Genomic DNA, 20323 nt, shown 5'->3' with positions numbered 1-20323 from the left:
ACACAATACAGTAATTGGCACTGATAGCTGAGCTCTTGTTGTTGATGTTCCCTGCTGGGGTTCCAGGGCGTCCCCAGCAACATTAGTTTATACACAGTAGCATCACAATCAGTTCAAACATTTCAGGCCAATATTTAAAAATCTACAAGCTCGCAACGTAGCGCAATGCGACTTGTTGTGACCTTGTAGTTCTGCAAAAAAATACAAATAAACTTGAAAACATTTGGAATATTTTAAAAACATTTCAACAACACAAATCTTGAATGGGGGTCCCTATCACTCTCATAAAATATTTTCATATGGGGGTCTGCGGCCAAATACACATACATTTGCTGGTCCTTCACATGAAAACCATTCCTTGAAATGAAAAGGTTGCATCTCAAATCCAAATATTGTACTTTTACTGTACATCTCAAGTAAACTTAGAATTCTGGACATTTACTTGTAACAGAGTACTTCTATGTTGCAGTGTTGATACCTTTACTTAAGTACAAGATGTGAGCACTTTATCTACCACTGGAGCAGTACCTGTAAGGTGGAGATGACCTCGTCGGCCACCTCCTTGATGGTGACCACGTAGCGGCTGGTCTCGGGGTTGATGATGCGCTCCTCCTTCTCCCAGCGCACCATGATGGGCTTCTCCCCGTGGGCCGTGCAGCTCATCCTCTTCTCCTCGCCCTGCGTGGCCAGCGTGGTGTTGGGGTAGGAGGTGATCATGGCAGGGACTGCACCGCGAGACCACCAAGAGAGATATTTGCATGTTTTCTCGTCGGGCAGAAACCGCTTATCTCCATGTTTTTACATTTTGTATTTTTTCATAAATTAACAGCCTACATCATAATACAGCGTCACAAAAAAGCATCAGAAGTAGCAGATCCACAAACTTGAAATGCTGTGCAAAGTGGCACACTCTAAGGGGGGGAACATTGGCCAAAAATAGCTGAGCTACAAACTTACAACATGTCACAATGTCACACATGTCACATGTCGCATTGTGAGCTTGCATATAGAGATTTGATGTAAACGGTGAAAAACGGTACAGAGTACAGAGCCAGCAACTCAGGCCCTAGAGCAGTGGTTCCCAAACCTTTTAGCTCAAGACCCAAAAGAGAAATTAGACATTTGCCCAGGACCCAAACTAGTGAAAACAGCAGATCTACACATGCTCTTCATTATTAATATTTTTTATTTATGGAATTTCCTAGATGTGTGTTGTTTGTTTGTTTGAAAATGTATAATTAGATTTTTTGGAGAGGGTGATTTTTTTTTTTTAACTCGAGTCGCGACCCATAAAAATTGGTCCGTGGCCCACAAATGGGTCCTGACCCAGTGCTTGGGAACCAGTGGCCTTTAAGTGGTTAAGTCTTGAGAGTGTCAACATTTGTCAACATGACGGATGTTGGTATCCTTTCACGCACCATTGTGCATTTCAGTTTGTGCAACACTGCCTAACAAAGGCATCGGGTCAAAACTGAAATAGTGTTACTTAACGTGTTCTATAATTAAGTGCAGATATTACAGTGAGTTTGAAGCTGAAAGATTTGCATTTATAATGCAACTACTTAACTGATAGCTTAATGTAGCTTATTCATGATTTGACACGTCAGAATGATCATATCCAATGCATCACATACCTCAGTAGCCTTGTTTATAATCTATTAGTTTTGCATGGAAAGAGAGCAGTCGTTGTGGTTCATTAAACACTTAAGTTATAATCCAATCTACTTCTGACCGGAGTCCAGATCTTCGGAGTCCAGATCTTCGCTCAAAATATCTGATCTACAATCTCACAATGGCTCACACACGCAATGCGTTGTGAGCTTGGAGATCTGCTATTTCCCCCGAAAGGTTGCCCCAGAAAAGGGACGCTGGGGTTCATGTCGTCAAGTGGACACTCTGGTACGCATTAAGCGTAACCACTTGAACCCCAGCATCCCTATTCCGGAGGAAACGTACAAAGTTGCAAAACTACAAGCTCATACTGTAGATCTGCCGTTTTTGGCAAAGAACAAGAGCACACTAAAGTACAGTGCAACTGGGATCAGCTTTACCAGTAAGTATAGAGCACTGGTTCCCAATCTCTGGTTCGGGACCTATGTGTGGGTCGCGGACACATTTTTATGGGTCCCTTGGTTTTTTGTTTCCTACATTTTGTTTTTAATTATTATTATTTCAAAACATTTTCAAAAAAAACATTTACAAAAAAAGCAAAGATTTTCATGATAAATGCAATGATCTTTCCAAGTCATTTCATGCATAAATAAATACAAAATCTAAGAAATTCCATAAATTAGAAAACAAATGTTTAAGCCGCGACGGGTTGTGAGCTTGTAGATCTGCTGTTTTTACTAGTTTGGGTCCCGGGCAAAAGCCTAATTTCTATTGGGTCTCGAGCTAAAAAGTTTGGGAACCAGTGGTATAGAGCAGGGGTCTTCAACAGGGGGTTCGGGACCCCTAGGGGGTCCTCAGAGTTACTACAGGGTGTCCTCCAAATCTTCCAATCCTGAACAACTTGAACTTGAATGAATCCAAAATACACTGATGATCGTGCTGTCAAACGATAAAACTATATGGAATCTATTAACAGGTTGTGGCGGTCCCTGCTTCATCTCTCTCTCAACTAAGGGGTCCTTGGACTGAAAACGTTGAAGACCCCTGGTATAGAGGGTCTAAGACTGTGGTTAAGTTATACGTCAGCTCACTGACAAAACCTGATGAGCTTAGATAAGCCACAGCGGAGCGCGGTACCACGGGATGCAAATGAAGCATTACATTACACTCTCACGCTGTGGTTTGAACATCTCTCTTAAGTGTGCACACATCCTCCCTGTGATGTTGCAGCTGATGGCAACAAGCAGCCTTGGCTCGTACCGGAGGGTCCCTATTGGTACGGCAGCGCTGCTCAGACAACGCTGGAGACACAGCCTTAAATACACACTAACGACGCACACGCCTCATTACACCCACAACAGTGTGTGTAACACCCCCCCCCCCTGCTCCCAGACACACACATGTACATGATGCACACGCACACATGCATCCTCTCTCCGTCTGTCTCTGCTGCTCTTCTTCTCACTCCCATACACACACACACAAATGTGTGCACGCACACGCAAGCGCACGCGCGCACGCACACACACACACACACACACACACACACACACACACACACACACACACACACACACACACACACACACACACACACACACACACACACACAAACACACACACAGACATAGAGGCACAGAGCATGCATGATTCCTGTGATGTGATGGGAAGCGTCAGGCAAGGGGTTGCAAACATTTAAGCCTCATCTCTTATTCACTCCCCAGCCATTTGGAGCTCGGCGAACGGAAAAAGAACGCTGATTTATTTTGCATGACAAGTATGAATTTTTAGTGAGGCCGAGGCGCGCTTGGAAAAGGAGAGGAGGGGGGGATAAGAAATAACCCCGCTCTGGCTTTATGTAAACGCTATCGTTTTGGAGCAAAGCTACGTCGCTCTCGTTTTTTGCCGTGCGAGTTGCTCAGAGGAGGAGGAGGAGGCGCACAGCAATGTTGTTGACACTACTGACGGGTTGGGATGGCATGCCGGGAGACATGAACTACAGAACATACAGACTACAAAGAGTGCAACTATACACAAGGTGTTTGATAATCCAAATAAATGCATTCGTAAACTTCTGTTGAGGAAGTAGATTTCACGACACACAAGATAAGATAAGGTAAAATAAGATAATGAAAGTAACAGGGTGTCAATGTAGCAACAGGTGTAAGAGTTTAACTACAGAGTCAAGAGCAAATAAAAATAAATGCAATACAACAGAATGGTTATGTTGGGTTGTGACACAGCTAACAGTATCTGCACGGGAATACATGTACAGTCTATCACCAATGAATATAACTAGTAAGACGCGATGTGGACATCAGGGATGTGGACATCAGGGTTATGGACATCAGGGATCTCCATATATGGGGATAAAAGGGATTTGTTCCCGTGGCATCACAGGGATCTCCATATCTCCATATATGGGCATAAAAGGGATTTGTTCCCCCTGGCATCACAGGGATCTCTCGAACGGGACATCATTAATATTGATGACATCAGGGAACTCCATAAATGGACATAAAAGGGATTCTCTTAGTGTGACATCACAGTGAAGCCAGAGAGTGATGTCAGAGCAGCAAACCCATTCTGTTAGAGTGGTTCCCCTGACATTACAGTGACATCAGAGCATGATGTCAGAGCGGCAAACCCATAGACCGTAAAAATGTGTACACGTCTACACAGACGGACACTAACAAGCTGTGACGTTTCTCATAGTAAACTGCGACCTTCGGTCACAATTATGAATGAATACACAGGACAGAATATAAACAGAAGGAATAGAGTATATGTACAGCCTATAACTCTCTCATCAGTTGTCCTTAACAGCCAGGTCTATCAAGGTTAGGCCACCAAAGTCTGTTTATAGTGGGGATGTTTATATCCGTGTCAATCAAATCTAGATTTTCTCTACGATCTACACTGAAAAAATAGGAAACGAAATGTTTCAATTCACTTGTAATTACATTTCAAATGCTCTTTACACTATTTCATTAGTCGTCTTATAATCTTTATTTCAAGACTTTGGCACCACTAGTCCTCACCTCAAGTACTCATTTTGAAGGCTTACATAATGGAGATTTTACTGGTTTCTGTGACCAGCAAACAATTGTCAATTAAATATGACTAAAATTGTCCCAGCCCATTTACTGATGTTGGTAAAAGTCCACCAATTCTGGATCATTTGTGTACTCATTTACTTGGATGCCCTTCCACAAACAGAGAGTGAAATCAAATTATTTAAGGCAGACAGTATTCCAGATAAAAGCGCAATTCAAATTGTCTTTAATGTGCATTTTCAGAGAGGAAAACATCAATAAAGAAATAAAAACTCTGTGTTGCAAGACACAAGGCTTAGAGATAAGCCACACTGTACTATTTGGGCGTGTGTATGTGTGTACTGTACACACAAGCGTTTGCAGATGTGCATGTATGTGGTCGTGCCACACGATGCGTGCGTGTGTGTGTGTGTGTGTGTGTGCGTGCGTGTGCATGCACGTGTGTGTGTGTGTGTGTGTGTGTGTGTGTGTGTGTGTGTGTGTGTGTGTGTGTGTGTGTGTGTGTGTGTGTGTGTGTGTGTGTGTGTGTGTGTTTGTGTGTGCAAGAAGCACAGCTGAGCCAGCCCTGAGGTGCACTTGATGCTCCTATAATTGCACTACTGATGTGTGTGTGTGTGTGTGTGTGTGTGTGTGTGTGTGTGTGTAATATGCAATATTCAGCAGTATTATGGGGACAGGGGTGTTGGAGGTACAGAGAAAGGAAAGAAAGCAGTGAGAGGGTGTGTGGGGGTGACGTTTAACCTGAGTGTCAGTTTGACTCTACAGAGAGTTTTTACAGTTAAATTAGCACATAGTATACTATAAGTTCCTATTTACTGGTATCTCAATGAAAACACATTTTCTAAGGTTTTAAAGAAGAAAACACCATGACATTTGTTTTGCATCATTTTTTCTTTTAAATATTGATGTTATATATCGTCACTATCGGGCAGAAACCTTGTATCTCCACGTTATTTTTTTTTAAAGCCCTGCTTCATCACACAAGACCGTCACACAAAACTAGTGAAAATAGCAGATCTACCAAGCACACAACCAACGGTTTTGGACAAACAAGTTTTCCACCCGACAACAACCTTATAAAAGAAAATCGTAGTGTTTGGCCAATCATTCTGTGGGGGCCCACTTGTAATATCCTGACGGGCCACCAGTGGGCCTCAGCCCACAGGTTGAGCTTGGCTGCTGTGCTGTAGAGAGTGTAGCTGTAGCAGCACAGTGTCCTGTTCCTTCACAACAACCCAGAGGGCACTGATGATACACAGTATGCCTGCGGGGGATTGTATGGGGAGGGGGGGGGGGGGGTAGGCTGGTTGCTGATTGGCTGCTCCCATGAGACAAAAGCCCCCCTCCCTCCACTATACTCCCCCCCGCCTCTCTTCTTCTCCCAGGCTCCCTTTCACCTGGCCAGGTTACCATGCCAACCAGCATCGGACAGTCTCTCCTCTCTCCCCGTCTCCCCCCCCCCCCTCTCTCTTCTCTCTCCAATCTCTGCTCTTAGAATGGGCCATTTCTAGTAGCCAGGAATAGAACATGGAACCTGCCATTGATTTTCACAGGGAGTATGATGATTACACAATCGCCGCCCCGAATGTCGCAATGCAGAGTACAAAAAAGAAAAAGGAAAGCGAAAAAAAAAAGACTAAGAGAGAGACTAGGAAACGCTGAAAATGTCTTTATCGGGTGGTGTTCGGCGGCGCTGAAAACAACAAGAGCAAGACGGTTCTGTGTGTGTGTGTGTGTGTGTGTGTGTGTGTGTGTGTGTGTGTGTGTGTGTGTGTGTGTGTGAGTAAACCACTTGAGCCATGGCATCCCTGTTGCTGATTTGCCGAAAATATCTACAAGCTCACAATGAGCTTGCAGATCTGCTGTTTCTGGCAAGATTTGGTGCACGAAGGACACAAGAGCGGAGCAATTACAGGAGTGTTTTACTACGTACAGAGGGCCTAAGGGGTTATCAATATGAAATGGCTGCTGTCGGATGGAAACCTTGGATGACCAAAACCTTTCCTTTTCTTAATTATCATTTGAAAAAAAAAAAAAAAATCTAAATAGGGAAATGGACGGAGCTTGTATATTTTCACTACTTTTGTGCGACACATGTATGATGAAGTACTGCAGTAGGGCATTACTTTACAGAAAAAAATTACAATCTGAAACATGGAGATACAAGGTTTCTGCCCGACTGCAGTTAAATGATTCCTGAATGGACACTCCAAATGGTCTACAATCTATTTTAGAGCCAGCGTTTATGGAGCAAACTGGGCAGAAACGAGACACCCCGATCTGAGGCTTTCAGCATTCATCTCCATAAGCACCTACTGTAAGTTACTGTATATAAAGCGTCTACAGTATATAAATGTCTATATAAAGTGTTGATTTATAAAATGCTAAACACTCCCTTTGGGGGACAAAATGTGAGTGCTACTCTATGTAAATGACTGGCAAATAGGCCTAGTCTAAAAGTGTTAATATTGTCATCATGTTGGCAGTCATAGAATTACGTGACATACTATATCAAATTGGTATATTTTGTGAATTGCATGCCAACACATTTACAATTTACAATTTAGGCATTTAGCAGATGCCCTTAATCCAGAGCGACTACGAGAGCCTGCTAAATATCTTGGTCACTTTTTCAAAAGGAGTTTGGTATTTCATTCTGAAACGACCTCTTCACATCTCTGGTGTCCGGTGGTTTCTCCTCTGATGTTGAGCAAGCTAGCATATCTTTGCCACTGTATGCACTATGCAGGGGTGTCACAAGCGGGGGGGGGGGGGGGGGGGGGGGGGAGGGGGGAGTGGGACTGAGTTACTAGGGCCCAAGGTGGAGGGGCCTTAATTATTTTATACTTTAGCTATTGAAAAATAGAAGATCTACAAGCTTGCAGCGCGGCACCGAGTGCCGCGCTGCAAGCTTGTAGATCTGCTATTTCTGAAGTCGTGAACATGTGTGCAAATCTTGGAATATATGTATTTTTTAAGCGAACATTTGTAACTCAAATTCTGCTTCTGGGGGGTCCCTGGAACTAAATATTTTGAGATGGGGGTCTGTGGCCAAATATATACAGTATGATTTTGGGGGTCTTCACATGAAAACGTTTGCGTTTACTGAAATAATTCCTTTAGCTGCACCATTGGCCTGGATCATGGAGCATGATAGCAACGGTATGCCCACAGATGGCGAGGTGGGTGGAGGGCAGTGGGCAGTACTTGAGGCAAAGTATGGACGCTCCTGGTCAAAATGTTACCCACCTACAAGTGACAGCTGCTTGTTGAATTTGTACTTGAGTACTGCAGTAAAAATACTCTCAGGTATTAAAAAAAAAGTATTTAAAAGTACAAATTACAATACAAAAAATATGAAAAAGCAGCTCACCCCATTAGAACACGTTGTGAGCTATTTGTCTTTGAAAGTGAAAGTCATAAGTATATAAAAAGCAAACTACAAATACTCAAATTAAGTACAGATACTCAAGTAAATGTTCTTCATTACTGTCCACCACTGGCTATTTGGCTGCATAAATAGGAAACAAAGCAAACGTGATTCTCCTCTCTGTTTCTCTCAAGGACGTTAGGATGGTGCATGTGCCACAGTTTTTTCTCCAATTAAGTCTCATTATGTGCTTGGCTTTCATCGCAGTGTCTGGCAACATTATGACGTCTAATAGACTTGATTGGTCTTAATTGGCACTGATAAACACTGAGTGCTTGTTGACTGACTGATAGCATCTGCTGTATAGTAATGAATTGACTCAACTGCATCTGTTTTGGAGGTAGAAAAATACTTGGCAGGGAATTGAAAAAGTAACAAAAAAGTAACAAAATACTGTAACAAAAAAGCAAAATAAATAAATAATATTACTGCGGTTAAAAAACTATTAATATATAAACACACAGGGCGCCCGCTGGCCTACTGGTCCAGGCCATACCACATGGGCATTGATGCCTGACGGCATCGCCGGTTCGATTCCCGATCCGTCGACCTTTGCTGCATGTCTCTCCCCCCATTTCCTGTCAGTCTACTGTCCTATCCAATAAAGGCATAAAAGCCCAAAAAAATTATCTTTAGAAAAAAAAATCACACACACACACACACACACACACACACACACACACACACACACACACACACACACACACACACATTGTACAATGTTCTGCACAAACAAATTCCCCTGTCTGTAAATGTTGTTGTATTTCATTGTGTGCCAGTGTTACACGCCGAAAATAGCCGATCTTCAGGCCCCCAACGCCTCTCACCGCGACACATTGGGGGCTTGTAGATCGGCTATTTCGGCGCGTGATGACATCATCATAGGACAGCTTATAGATAATGAAGAGGTGGGGCAGTGATGCTACGGGATGATGCATGGTGTGTTATGATGAGGCATTAAGCTCCATTCATACAGTACATCGTGCTCCCAAAATAGCCAACCTACAAGACCACAACATGGTGCAGATGCAGCGCACTGTGAGCTTGTAGGTCTGCTATTTTCAGGGCGACACACCGCTGTACGACGGAGCATACTTTAGGCATTAGCCTGTGTACAGACACTGATAACAATGAAAGTGCCAAGCTAGGACATCACAATAGCTGCAATTCATTTCCCCAGGAGTCCACTACAATAGCCTGGCAGGCTGGGATCTGTCTAAACCACTGCATTCACCCACAGGGGCCATTCCTCTTTTTTGTAATCATTGCACTGCGTGCGTTGTAGTCATGCTTGTACATAATGTCTTTGAATTAAACGAAAGTGTGTGTTGTTTCTGATTCAAATTTGTGTGTGTGTCTATGTGTGCGTGCACGCATGCTTGCGTACGTGGACTTGTGTCAGGTACCCACAGTGCATGGATCCTGCATTGAACTTGCATCTATCGTTGCGAGTGTCGATTTGTCTACATCTCCAGTGCTGGTGGATAAACCGAGCTGAACTTGGGAACAGCCAATAATGCACAGCGAAGATCATACTATCCATCACGTGAGCACTTTACCATGCGTCAGCTTGTGTGCCTCCCTAATTGGCTCCTAAGCCTCTTAAGTACACAGTGAAAATCCTCTGTGTTAGACTCTAGACTGTAGGTGCAACGTAACCAAATGTAACCAATGTCCAATGTAACCACAGGTCCATTTGGTTACATTTGGACAGTATCAGAGTTAAATTAACACTAATGGATTCCACAAGGTAAGCTGTCCTGGATAAACAACAGCACAGCATGTACAAGGAACATTACACTCTGGTACTGCATATTACTAGAACATTACACTAAGGTACTGCATATTACTAGAACATTACACTAAGGTACTGCATATTACTAGAACATTACACTATGGTACAGCATATTACTAGAACATTACACTAAGGTACGGCATAATACTAGAACATTACACTATGGTACAGCATATTACTAGAACATTACACTAAGGTACTGACATTACTAGAACATTACACTATGGTACAGCATATTACTAGAACATTACACTATGTACGGCATATTACTAGAACATTACACTATGGTACAGCATATTACTAGAACATTACACTAAGGTACGGCATATTACTAGAACATTACACTAAGGTACTGCATACTAGAACATTACACTATGGTACAGCATATTACCAGAATTTTACACTAAAGTACGGCATATTACTAGAACATTACACTAAGGTACTGCATATTACTAGAACATTACACTATGGTACAGCATATTACCAGAATTTTACACTAAGGTACTGCATATTACTAGAACATTACACTATGGTACAGCATATTACCAGAATTTTACACTAAGGTACTGCATATTACTAGAACATTACACTATGGTACTGCATATTACCAGAACATTACACTATGGTACTGCATATTACTAGAACATTACACTAAGGTACTGCACATTACTAGAACATTACACTATGGTACTGCATATTACTAGAACATTACACTAAGGTACTGCACATTACTAGAACATTACACTATGGTACTGCATATTACTAGAACATTACACTAAGGTAGCAGTGCATATTACTAGAACATTATGCTCTGTGCCCTATATTAGAACATTACATTATGGCAGCCTACTGCATATTGCAGAACATTACAGTATAGTATGGTGCCCTATATTAGAACATTACGTTATGGCAGCCTACTGCATATTGCAGAACATTACAGTATAGTATGGTGCCCTATATTAGAACATTACGTTATGGCAGCCTACTGCATATTGCAGAACATTACAGTATAGTATGGTGCCCTATATTAGAACATTACGTTATGGCAGCCTACTGCATATTGCAGAACATTACAGTATAGTATGGTGCCCTATATTAGAACATTACGTTATGGCAGCCTACTGCATATTGCAGAACATTACAGTATAGTATGGTGCCCTATATTAGAACATTATGGTCAGATAGTATGGTGCCCTATATTAGAACATTATGGTCAGGTACTGCACCACACAATTACAGGCCGGACTTGGTTCCTGGTGCTCAGGGCCTGCGGAGGCTTCTGGGGTTAATGAGCTCTTTGTCACACACACATACACACACACACACACACACGCACACACACACAAACGAAGGCACGCACGCACACACCCACACACACATGCACGCGCACCCACGCACAGGGGAGCTGGGGGGGCGAGGTTATGTTCCAAGGGAGCCCAGGGAGTTTCAGGTTACTACACACAGGGGCGTCACACCTAATTCTGGGCCCTGGGTACAAGGATTCACTGCGGGCCCCGCATGAATGTTAACCATTGAAAAATAGCAGACATACAAGCTCACAGCGCGGCACCGAGTGCCGCGCTGCGAGCTTGTAGATCTGCTATTTTTGAAAAATCGTGAAAATGTTTGCAAGAAACTTATGTTTCTATGTCAGTGGTGCTCAAACCTTTTCATGTGAAGGACCCCCAAAATGATGTGAATTTGGCCACGGACCCCCATCTCAAAATATTTAGTTCCAGGGACCCCCCTGAAGCAAAATTTGAGTTACAAATGTTCACTTAAAAATACATATTTTGCGGAAATTGCGGAAATTTTCACGACTTTTCAAAAATAGCAGATCTACAAGCTTGCAGCGCGGCACTCGGTGCCGCGCTGTGAGCTTGTATATCTGCTATTTTTCAATAGCTAAAGTTACTAGGGCCCCTCCACCTTGGGCCCTAGTAACTCAGTCCCACTTTCCTACCCCTTGTGACGCCCCTGACTACACAGAGAGACAAGTCAACTACAGGGACAACACGACTATCATAACAACAAGCTGACACTCGGGGAGATGAGCTCACACCTGAGGGAATGCTCAGTCACACGCACGCACACACACACGCACGCACACACAAAATGAGAAAAACAAACTAATAAATACGTCTATTTCGTGTTGTGACAGTGCTCACTGCACACAGGGATATTGCAGAACGATAGGCAATCCTTTGGCACAAATAACAGATGAGCAACAAACTGGACAACCGACTTAACAGAGCATTCAGTATTTGTTCATTTGTCATTTAACGATGTTATTACTTAATGGTCAGTTGTAGTAGGGAAGAAGGCACTGTATTGTTGCTGTCGGGTAGAAGCCTCTCACCTCCACATTTGACCTTTTTGTGTGTTTTGTTTTTCTAAATGTACTGTTTCTCTTTTTATTATTATTTTTGTAATGTATTGTTTTTAGTTTTTACCCTGTGGGCCTTGAGCCTGTAATAAAGTTTATATAAAGGAATGTCCTACTTGATCATACTACAGCTAGCGTCACACAAAAACATGAAAAGCAGGAGATCCATAAGCGCGAAACGCAGAGCGAAATGCAGGACAAAACGCGCCTCGGAATGCAGCTCGAAACTCAGCTCGAAACTCAGCACGAAGCGCCGATTTTTGAGCTTGGAGATCTGCTACTTTAGCTAGTTTTGAATTTGAATCCTGAAAACAGAGACCAATTATGAGACTGACAGAGACCAATTATGCAGAGTCATATAGTTACTTGTAGTCAACTCTGGATCATCTGTACAGCTACTGTATGTATCTGAATGTGTTGTAGAGACTCATGTGTGTCTGTGAAGGGTTATTATTATTCAACCAAGTCAGTCAATGGAGATTGTAATGCCTAATTTACACTCCATTGCTCTATATGGCGTCGCGTGCTGACAATAGCAGACATACAAGCTCACCTGTGACACAGATGCAATACGTTATCAGCTTATAGGTCAGTTATTTTCTACATTTCATCATGCGACTTGGGTTTAAAGGAACAGGATTTGGTGATAGTCAAGAAAAAGAGAACGCGGGCTGGTTATGGCTTTAGGAGCCTTAGATAACCCATAATGGTTATATAAACCCATAAAAAGAAAACATTGAAATGCACATTTTGTGGGAGTCAGAAACTAGTGTCTGTATTGGTGAGAATGTAGTATTATCACTGATTGACGAATCATGAATCCTAAAATAAGCCTTTCATTTGGGGGGGACAGGTGCAATAGTCTTGTGGTCTATCATGGTTTGTCAATTTCACTTTCTACCAGAGGAGGGCAGTATTCTTATTAGGAAAAAGGGTAGCTGCATCATAATAAAGGCCCACGGTGTGCTGTATTTGATAAGCAAATTGGATGAATTATGTACAGCTCAGCAAAACGTCTTGTTTGATTTCTGTATCACTGACTTTGGGAAGTGCACTGTATGTTGCTATATTCTGGGTGTGCATTTTTAGCCATCCTGAACAATTACCTCAATAAAACATAACCTGAAAACAAGAGATTGTGACTGAGGACGTCAAAAGGAAAAACCCATTAAACAAACATCCGTTTAGACAAACGCATGCACACAACCGAGTCCGACAGGGGAGGGCTATCACTGATACAAAAAAGAAGGTGGATGGCTATTTATACTGAACCATATACACAAAAAATGCCGAACCTTCCTTATGCACATAAATATAGAGGCAGAAACTAGGATAAGCTGTCTTAAGAGAGCGCGCTGTAGAGAAGAGGCGAAGACTAAATTATAAAAGGAAGAGAGGGGGAAGAATGTACACGGATAACCCAGTCCTTACTTCCTCCCTCTCTCCCCCCCCCCCCCCCCCCCCCCCCCCCATCCCTCAGTCCTCTTTTCCACATGGCAGCCCCTGCCTGCATGCAGAATTCAGGATTTAATGGAGGGGAGCTAAGTCCCTGGTCACAGCGCGGATAAACACTGCATTCTCCCAGCCGATGTGGCGGTGGTGGTGGCAGTACAGTGAGCGTTTGCTTTCGTAGGACGCGCTCAGGCGGAAAGCGTGCCGCGTGCAGCAGACACCAGGGTGCCCGGTGGCTTCCTGACTGTCACGGAGGACAAAGCAGACCCTGAACCACGGCGTCATTTAACCTTCGACCTCCCGGTGCCACCCGCGGCAGCCAGCCAGCGACCCCCCCGAGCAGCTTTTGCAGACGCCAGGAAGGTCAGCTGGGTCAAAGTGTACAGTATCGCTAATGAAGGATTATTTGAAGACTCCCTGAACACATTTGAGCTTTAATCATCTAGACCAGTGGTTCTCAACCTTTTCAGGCCGCAACCCCCAAATATAGTCATATTTTAACTGGGGACTCCCCCACCCTGACGAACACTAAGAGTTGAGGCATTACATTTTGTATAACACGGTTCTATTGTGAAAATAGCCGATCTACATGCTCAAAACGCCTCGCAATCGCGTTGCGAGGCGTTGTGAGCATGTAGATTGTCTATTTTCAAGGTATTGAGGTATTAAAACATCCTTGAATTGTCACTTTAGAAATATGCACCCTCTATACAATTAAACTTTATGTTGGTGTGTTTACTGATGAGTGAGAAAACAATTTAATGTTGCACATTAACTCATTGAGTGCCAGCGCCCTCTAGGGGCCATAGAATGCCAGCGCATCTCTCATAGGCGAGCGCTTTAGCTTCCAGGACCTCACCTTCCAGGACCTCACGTGCTCACGTTCATGCACGTCATGGAAATGTCCCGGATGATAATGCTAACAGAATGGCTATTCCCATTTTGTCATCTAAAAGATCATTTTTGGGCGATTTCGCCGTAAATAAACCTCGCGCCGCTTCCCTAAAGACACAATCCAGAGATACAAGCCTTCAAAGATGTGGTCTTTCATTGGATTAGGCGGAGATTGGCGAAAATAACGTCCGGCCGGGACGTTGCTAGCTTTCGGCTAGTAGCTAGAAAAATCAGGCCAGGCTTCAGAAGGCCTCTTATCATTTTATTCCATTTCATTAAATATCCCGGACTAGTTCGGGATAGGCACCCTGGAATACGTCGCGCCGCCTACAATGAACATTGGGTGAACATTGGGGGGGGTCTAAACTTTATTTTAAACCATTTTCAATGGAATAAATCGTCGGAGCATCTAGCGTCTCTCGTTGGTGAGCGTTGGGCGAGCCGGGACCACCCACGTTGCTCCAAGCAGCTCGGGGTAAGTAAAATAGCAAATAAAAAATTGTTTTTGATCCCGAATATCCCGAACTAGTTCGGGATAGGCACTGTATGAGTTAAACTAATCATCTGGGGACCCCCCAAAATAATTTGGCGACCCTCCTGGGGGTTCTGACCCACAGGTTGAGAACCACTAATCTAGACCACTGGTTCTCAAACTTTGAAATTTGAAGGTCTCCCCATAACTTTAACAATGACCAAACAAGTTACAGTACAGACTTGTGAGGGTCAATTTAGACCCCCAAAAAGGAACCTGGAGAGTCTCAGAAATCCACTTTGAGAACCACTGATCAGACCCTCTATATGCTTAGTAAACTGGGCCTGAGTTGGCTCTGTACCTGTAAATCTCTTCCCCCAAAATATTTCTTTTGGCTATTGTTTCCCCCAGAATATGGACGCGGTGGTTAGAGGTACAGTATGCTCTAATAACAATACATACATACTGTACACGCAGTGTGGTAAGCTATAACTGCCTTTGTCATAAACTCATAATAGTCACTTGTATAGCTGTACTATAGCACTATTAGTGCGACAAAATGGCTGCCATGAACAAGCCTATTTGCTAGCAATTACTGCAGATCTGCAAGTCCTGACACTGAAAAATATTCAACTTCACATACATTATGTGCATTCCAAAGAACTGTAATTAAGATATAGCACATAATCACGGGACTTACTTTTGACCATGAGGTACATGGACTTGCTGACGTCGGCGCCCACATCATTGCTGACCCTACACAGGTAGAAGCCGCTATCTTCCTCCAGCACATGTTTGATGAGCAGAGAGCCATTGACCAACACCTCAATACGGAAACCTGAGTTTAGGGCTATGGGCTGGAACTGGGGCACCCCAGCGCCTGGAAAAAAAGAATACATTGTATCAATATTTGCAGGGGCGTCACACAGGGGGGGGGGGGGGGCAGGGGGACTCAGTTACTAGGGCCCAAGGTGGAGGGGACCTTAATTGTTTTATACTTTAGCTATTGAAAAATAGCAGATATACAAGCTCACAGCGTGCCACGCTGCGAGCTTGTAGATCTGCTATTTTTTAAGCGAACATTTGTAACTAAAATCCCTAACTAGGGTCCCTGGAACAAATATTTTTAAAAACCTTTGAAGAATTTGAAATATTCAAAAATAGCAGATCTACAAGCTCGCAGCGCAGCACCTGTCAACATGTATATCTGCTATTTTTCAATAGTTAAAGCACAAAATAATGCGTAATAATGCGTTCCCAGTCTAAATGGGTAAAACCCCATCCCCCTATGAAGAATATTCGCAGTGAATCCTTGTACCAGGGCCCAGAATATTTGACACAAACAGGAGTAATGGTGTCATGCTTTTGGTGGCCTGTCAAGTCTTCAGTATAGGCGACATGCTGTGATGCAAGTATAGGCTAGCTGACACTATATCGTGTATTTCCTCCTTTTGGAGCAGTTTGCAAGCCCTTTTCTTTTAACGCGGCGTCTCTGTTGTTTGTTAGCAGCTTGCGGAGGTGGATGCTTGCTTAGCTTTCAGATTCAACCTCAAGGCTGAGGACATTGTGTTTGTTGTGTTGGCATCCACAAAAGGAGGATCTACTCGCCGCAGGGAAAAAACAACATATTTTGCAATTCAATGAGGAAAATCTATGAGCGTCTGTGACGTTCAAAGTACTCTTACTGAAGCTGGGTGGTTGAACATAGAACAGATGGGTAAGATATTGGCGTGTGTGCGTGTGTGTGTGTGTGTGTGTGTGTGTGTGTGTGTGTGTGTGTGTGTGTGTGTGTGTGTGTGTGTGTGTGTTTTGAGCAATGGTGTAAAGTAACTAAGTACATTTACTTAATTACCGTAGTGTACTTAAGTAAAGATTTTGAGGCATTTGTACTTTTTTCCAATGCATTTACTTCTACTCCACTACATCTCGGATCCAAATATTGTACTTTTGCTCCACTATAATTATAAAAAAATTTGAGTTACTAGTTACTTTATAGATTTTGATTATTATTACAAAACATGCAGTAACCACTTCAAATAGCCGATTTACAAGCTCACAGCTTGTAGATCTGCTATTTTCAAAAGATTTTTATACAGACTTTTACTTCTAACAGAGTATTTCTACATTGCAGTATTGATACTTTAGTTTTAGTTTATGTAAAAAATGTGAGTACTTTTTCCACCACTGTTTGTGAGCATGCATGCATGTACCTTTAGAGTACTCCCACTGGATAGTAGGAACTGGGTATCCCTCTGCTGAACAGTTCAGTATCACAGCCTTCCCATAGATGCCGTCCTGGTCTGTGGGTCGGACCACAAATTTGGGAGGCACTGCAAAGTCAAAGGTGTTATTGATTAGTCGTGTATAGTGGAGTGCTCTAAGCACTGTTTCCCAAACACTGGGTCGGGACCCATTTGTGGGTCGCAGACACATTTAATTTAACTTATTTTTTTTGAAAACTTTCCTACATTTTTGACCAAAATGTAGAAAGTTTTCAAAAAAATATCTTTTTAAAAAAGAATTTTCACTATTTGTTTGTGGACGAAAAGAGAAAATGTCTGAAAGTGTTCGCCTATACTGACATTCACAAAATAGGGATGCCATGTTGAAAGTGGTTGCTAAATGAATGGACAACATGCATAAAATAATATAATTTGAGGTTAAATGTGAACACTAGGGGGTGGCAAATGCCATCCCCTGATGCCCCAAATGACGCCCCTGTACTTAACCCTCTAAGGCCCGCATTAAGAAATACTTGAAATAAAAAATTGAGAAAAATCAGATGGTGTTGTAGGAGTCCTATTAAGAGGAAAATGTAATGTTTTTTTCAAAAAAATGTTTTTGTAAGATTTTATAGCCATAAATCAAAAATCATAAATCATGCTCTAATTTACATATGGGGGATATTTTTCAAAATAATAACATATGTACATGTTCTAGACATTCTAATGATCACCAAAAAGAATAGTACAGGCATTTTACTTATGTTTTTTTGAGGTATAGCTTCCATGAAAAAGTGAGATGTTGTTCGTCAAAACTCTGGAATTTCAGCGGGTGTGGCGGGTGTGAATGTCAGCCCCTGTGGGGGGTATTTATATGCAAATATTGTGGCCAATGGCATTGTAATACTAAACAATAGAATCCAATGGTGGTGTTTAGGTGGTAGGGGGAGCTAAAATAAAATGATTTAAACCTTTTTTTGGATAAAATACAAACGTAATATTACAACCGTGGGCCTTAGAGGGTTAAAGGGGTCATGACATAAAAAAAAAAAATGATGTCTTTTTTTCATGTTTCCTGACATCAATTACACCCGAGAAAATGAACATTCAACATTCAGTGGTTTTTCTGTAATGTGTAGTTTAGTCAGAAACACTCAATGGTAGAGTAACCATTTATTGCATAAATGGAATACGGTTAATCTTGGCATTAATGGGCATCAGTGTGGTCTCACCTCGCACAATGAGCTGACTCTGGTGCTCGACGGCGGCGGCCTGGTTGCGGGCGATGCAGGTATAGTTGCCGTTGTGCAGCAGCGTCAGGTTGGAGATGCGCAGCGAGCTGGTGAAGTCTATGTTGTCTATGGTGACGCCCAGGCTGGCCGGGATGGGCCGGCCGTCCTTCTGCCAGGTGATGAAGACCGGCTGGTCGCCCGACATGACCACGCAGGGGATGAACACGCGCTGGCCGATGGAGAAGCGGGGGAACTCAAAGGGGTGGATGGTTGGCGGGACTGTGGGGACAGAGCAGAGCAGCGTATTGTTTTAAGGCGTGTGGTTCTCAAAAGTGGGGTCCAGGGGGTCCCCAGCTGAATTAGTCAACCACTTTAACCCTATATACAAAAGAAATTAGCTAATCTACAAGCTCGCAACGCATCACATCGCAATGCGTTGTGAGCTTTCTCCCTGTACACCAAATCCCTTGGTGCTGTAATATCTGCTCACAATCTATCCTATCACTGCTACGCTGATGACACTCAACTGTTTTTGTCCTTCCCCCCTTCTGCCACCCAGGTGGAAGAACGCATTGCTGCATGTCTGGCCGACATCTCACAGTGGATGTCAGCCCACCACCTTAAGCTGAACCCGGACAAGACGGAGCTACTCTTCTTCCCAGCTAAGTCTTGCCCCATGCAAGATCTCACTATTTCCATAGATAATGCATTGGTGACTTCAGTTCCTACTGCTAGAAACCTTGGTGTGGTCCTGGACAGCCAGCTATCATTCAAGGCACACATTGCATCAGTCACCCGGTCCTGTAGGTTCACACTCTATAACATCCGTAAGGTCAGACCCTTCCTCACCCAGGAGGCAGCCCAGCTCCTCATTCAGACATCTGTCATATCAAAGCTTGACTATTGTAACTCTCTCCTCACTGGTCTCCCGGCATGTGCACTTAAACCTCTCCAACTGATCCAAAATGCCGCGGCACGACTGGTCTTCAACCAGCCTAAGTTCTCACATGTCTCTCCCCTTCTCCGCAGCCTCCACTGGCTCCCGGTTGCGGCCCGCACTGAATACAAAACACTGATGCTGACCTTCAAAGCAGCCAAAGGTATGGCTCCTCCATACCTCCAAAACCTGATCAACCCCTACACCCCCACCCGCTCACTTAGATCAGCCAACACAGGGATGCTGACAGAACCCTCGCTAAAAACTCCAGGGCAAAAATCCACTCGTCCGAGACAGTTTGCCCTCCTGGCCCCCAAGTTGTGGAATAAACTCCCTGTCGCACTTAGAACAACGGACTCACTCGCTAGCTTTCGCCGTGGACTGAAGACTCACCTTTTCAGACTCCACCTAAACCCATAGCACTACAGAAAAGTCAGTGACCATACATGAAGCTAGTTAGCATTAGTTTTTTGTCTTTAGGTTTTTAGAACTTTGATTATACTGTGTTTTTTCTAGATAAATATCCATTTGCATTTGTTATATTGTTGATGTTCTGACATATTATCTTGTTTATTATTGTGATGTTATCTGCTTATTGTAAGTCGCTTTGGATTAAAAGCGTCTGCTAAATGCCTAAACTGTAAACTGTAAACTGTAGCTTGTAGATCTGCTATTTTCAAACATTTTGAACTTTAACTTTTGGTACTTTAAGTACATTTTGATTCCAATACTTTCATACTTTTACTCAAGTACATTTGAATTCCGGGCTTCTACTTGTAAGGGTGCGCACACACCAAAGTATGGTCGCCAGTGGATAAACTCCCTAACCCTAACCT

At 43.1% G+C, this 20323-nt stretch overlaps 1 protein-coding gene across 2 annotated transcripts in view; it reads right to left on the bottom strand.

Annotated features, from left to right (window-relative positions):
* dscama (Down syndrome cell adhesion molecule a) overlaps positions 1-20323 on the bottom strand; it is a gene marked incomplete at both ends in the record, with an annotated part of 144023 nt that overhangs the window by 28103 nt on the left and 95597 nt on the right. For both annotated transcript variants that reach the window (XM_080749014.1, XM_080749015.1), the window contains 4 exons: positions 529-725; positions 15797-15976; positions 17307-17426; positions 18551-18829. In XM_080749014.1, the coding sequence (XP_080605140.1) occupies positions 529-725; positions 15797-15976; positions 17307-17426; positions 18551-18829 (776 nt within the window). The remainder of the gene's footprint in view (positions 1-528; positions 726-15796; positions 15977-17306; positions 17427-18550; positions 18830-20323) is intronic.

Source organism: Nannobrachium achirus, assembly GCF_963921795.1.
Source record: "Nannobrachium achirus genome assembly, chromosome: 19".
In the NCBI taxonomy this organism is placed as follows: Eukaryota; Metazoa; Chordata; class Actinopteri; order Myctophiformes; family Myctophidae; genus Nannobrachium; species Nannobrachium achirus.
Note: the sequence above shows the minus strand (reverse complement) of the source record. Positions and strands in the feature narration are given on the sequence as shown.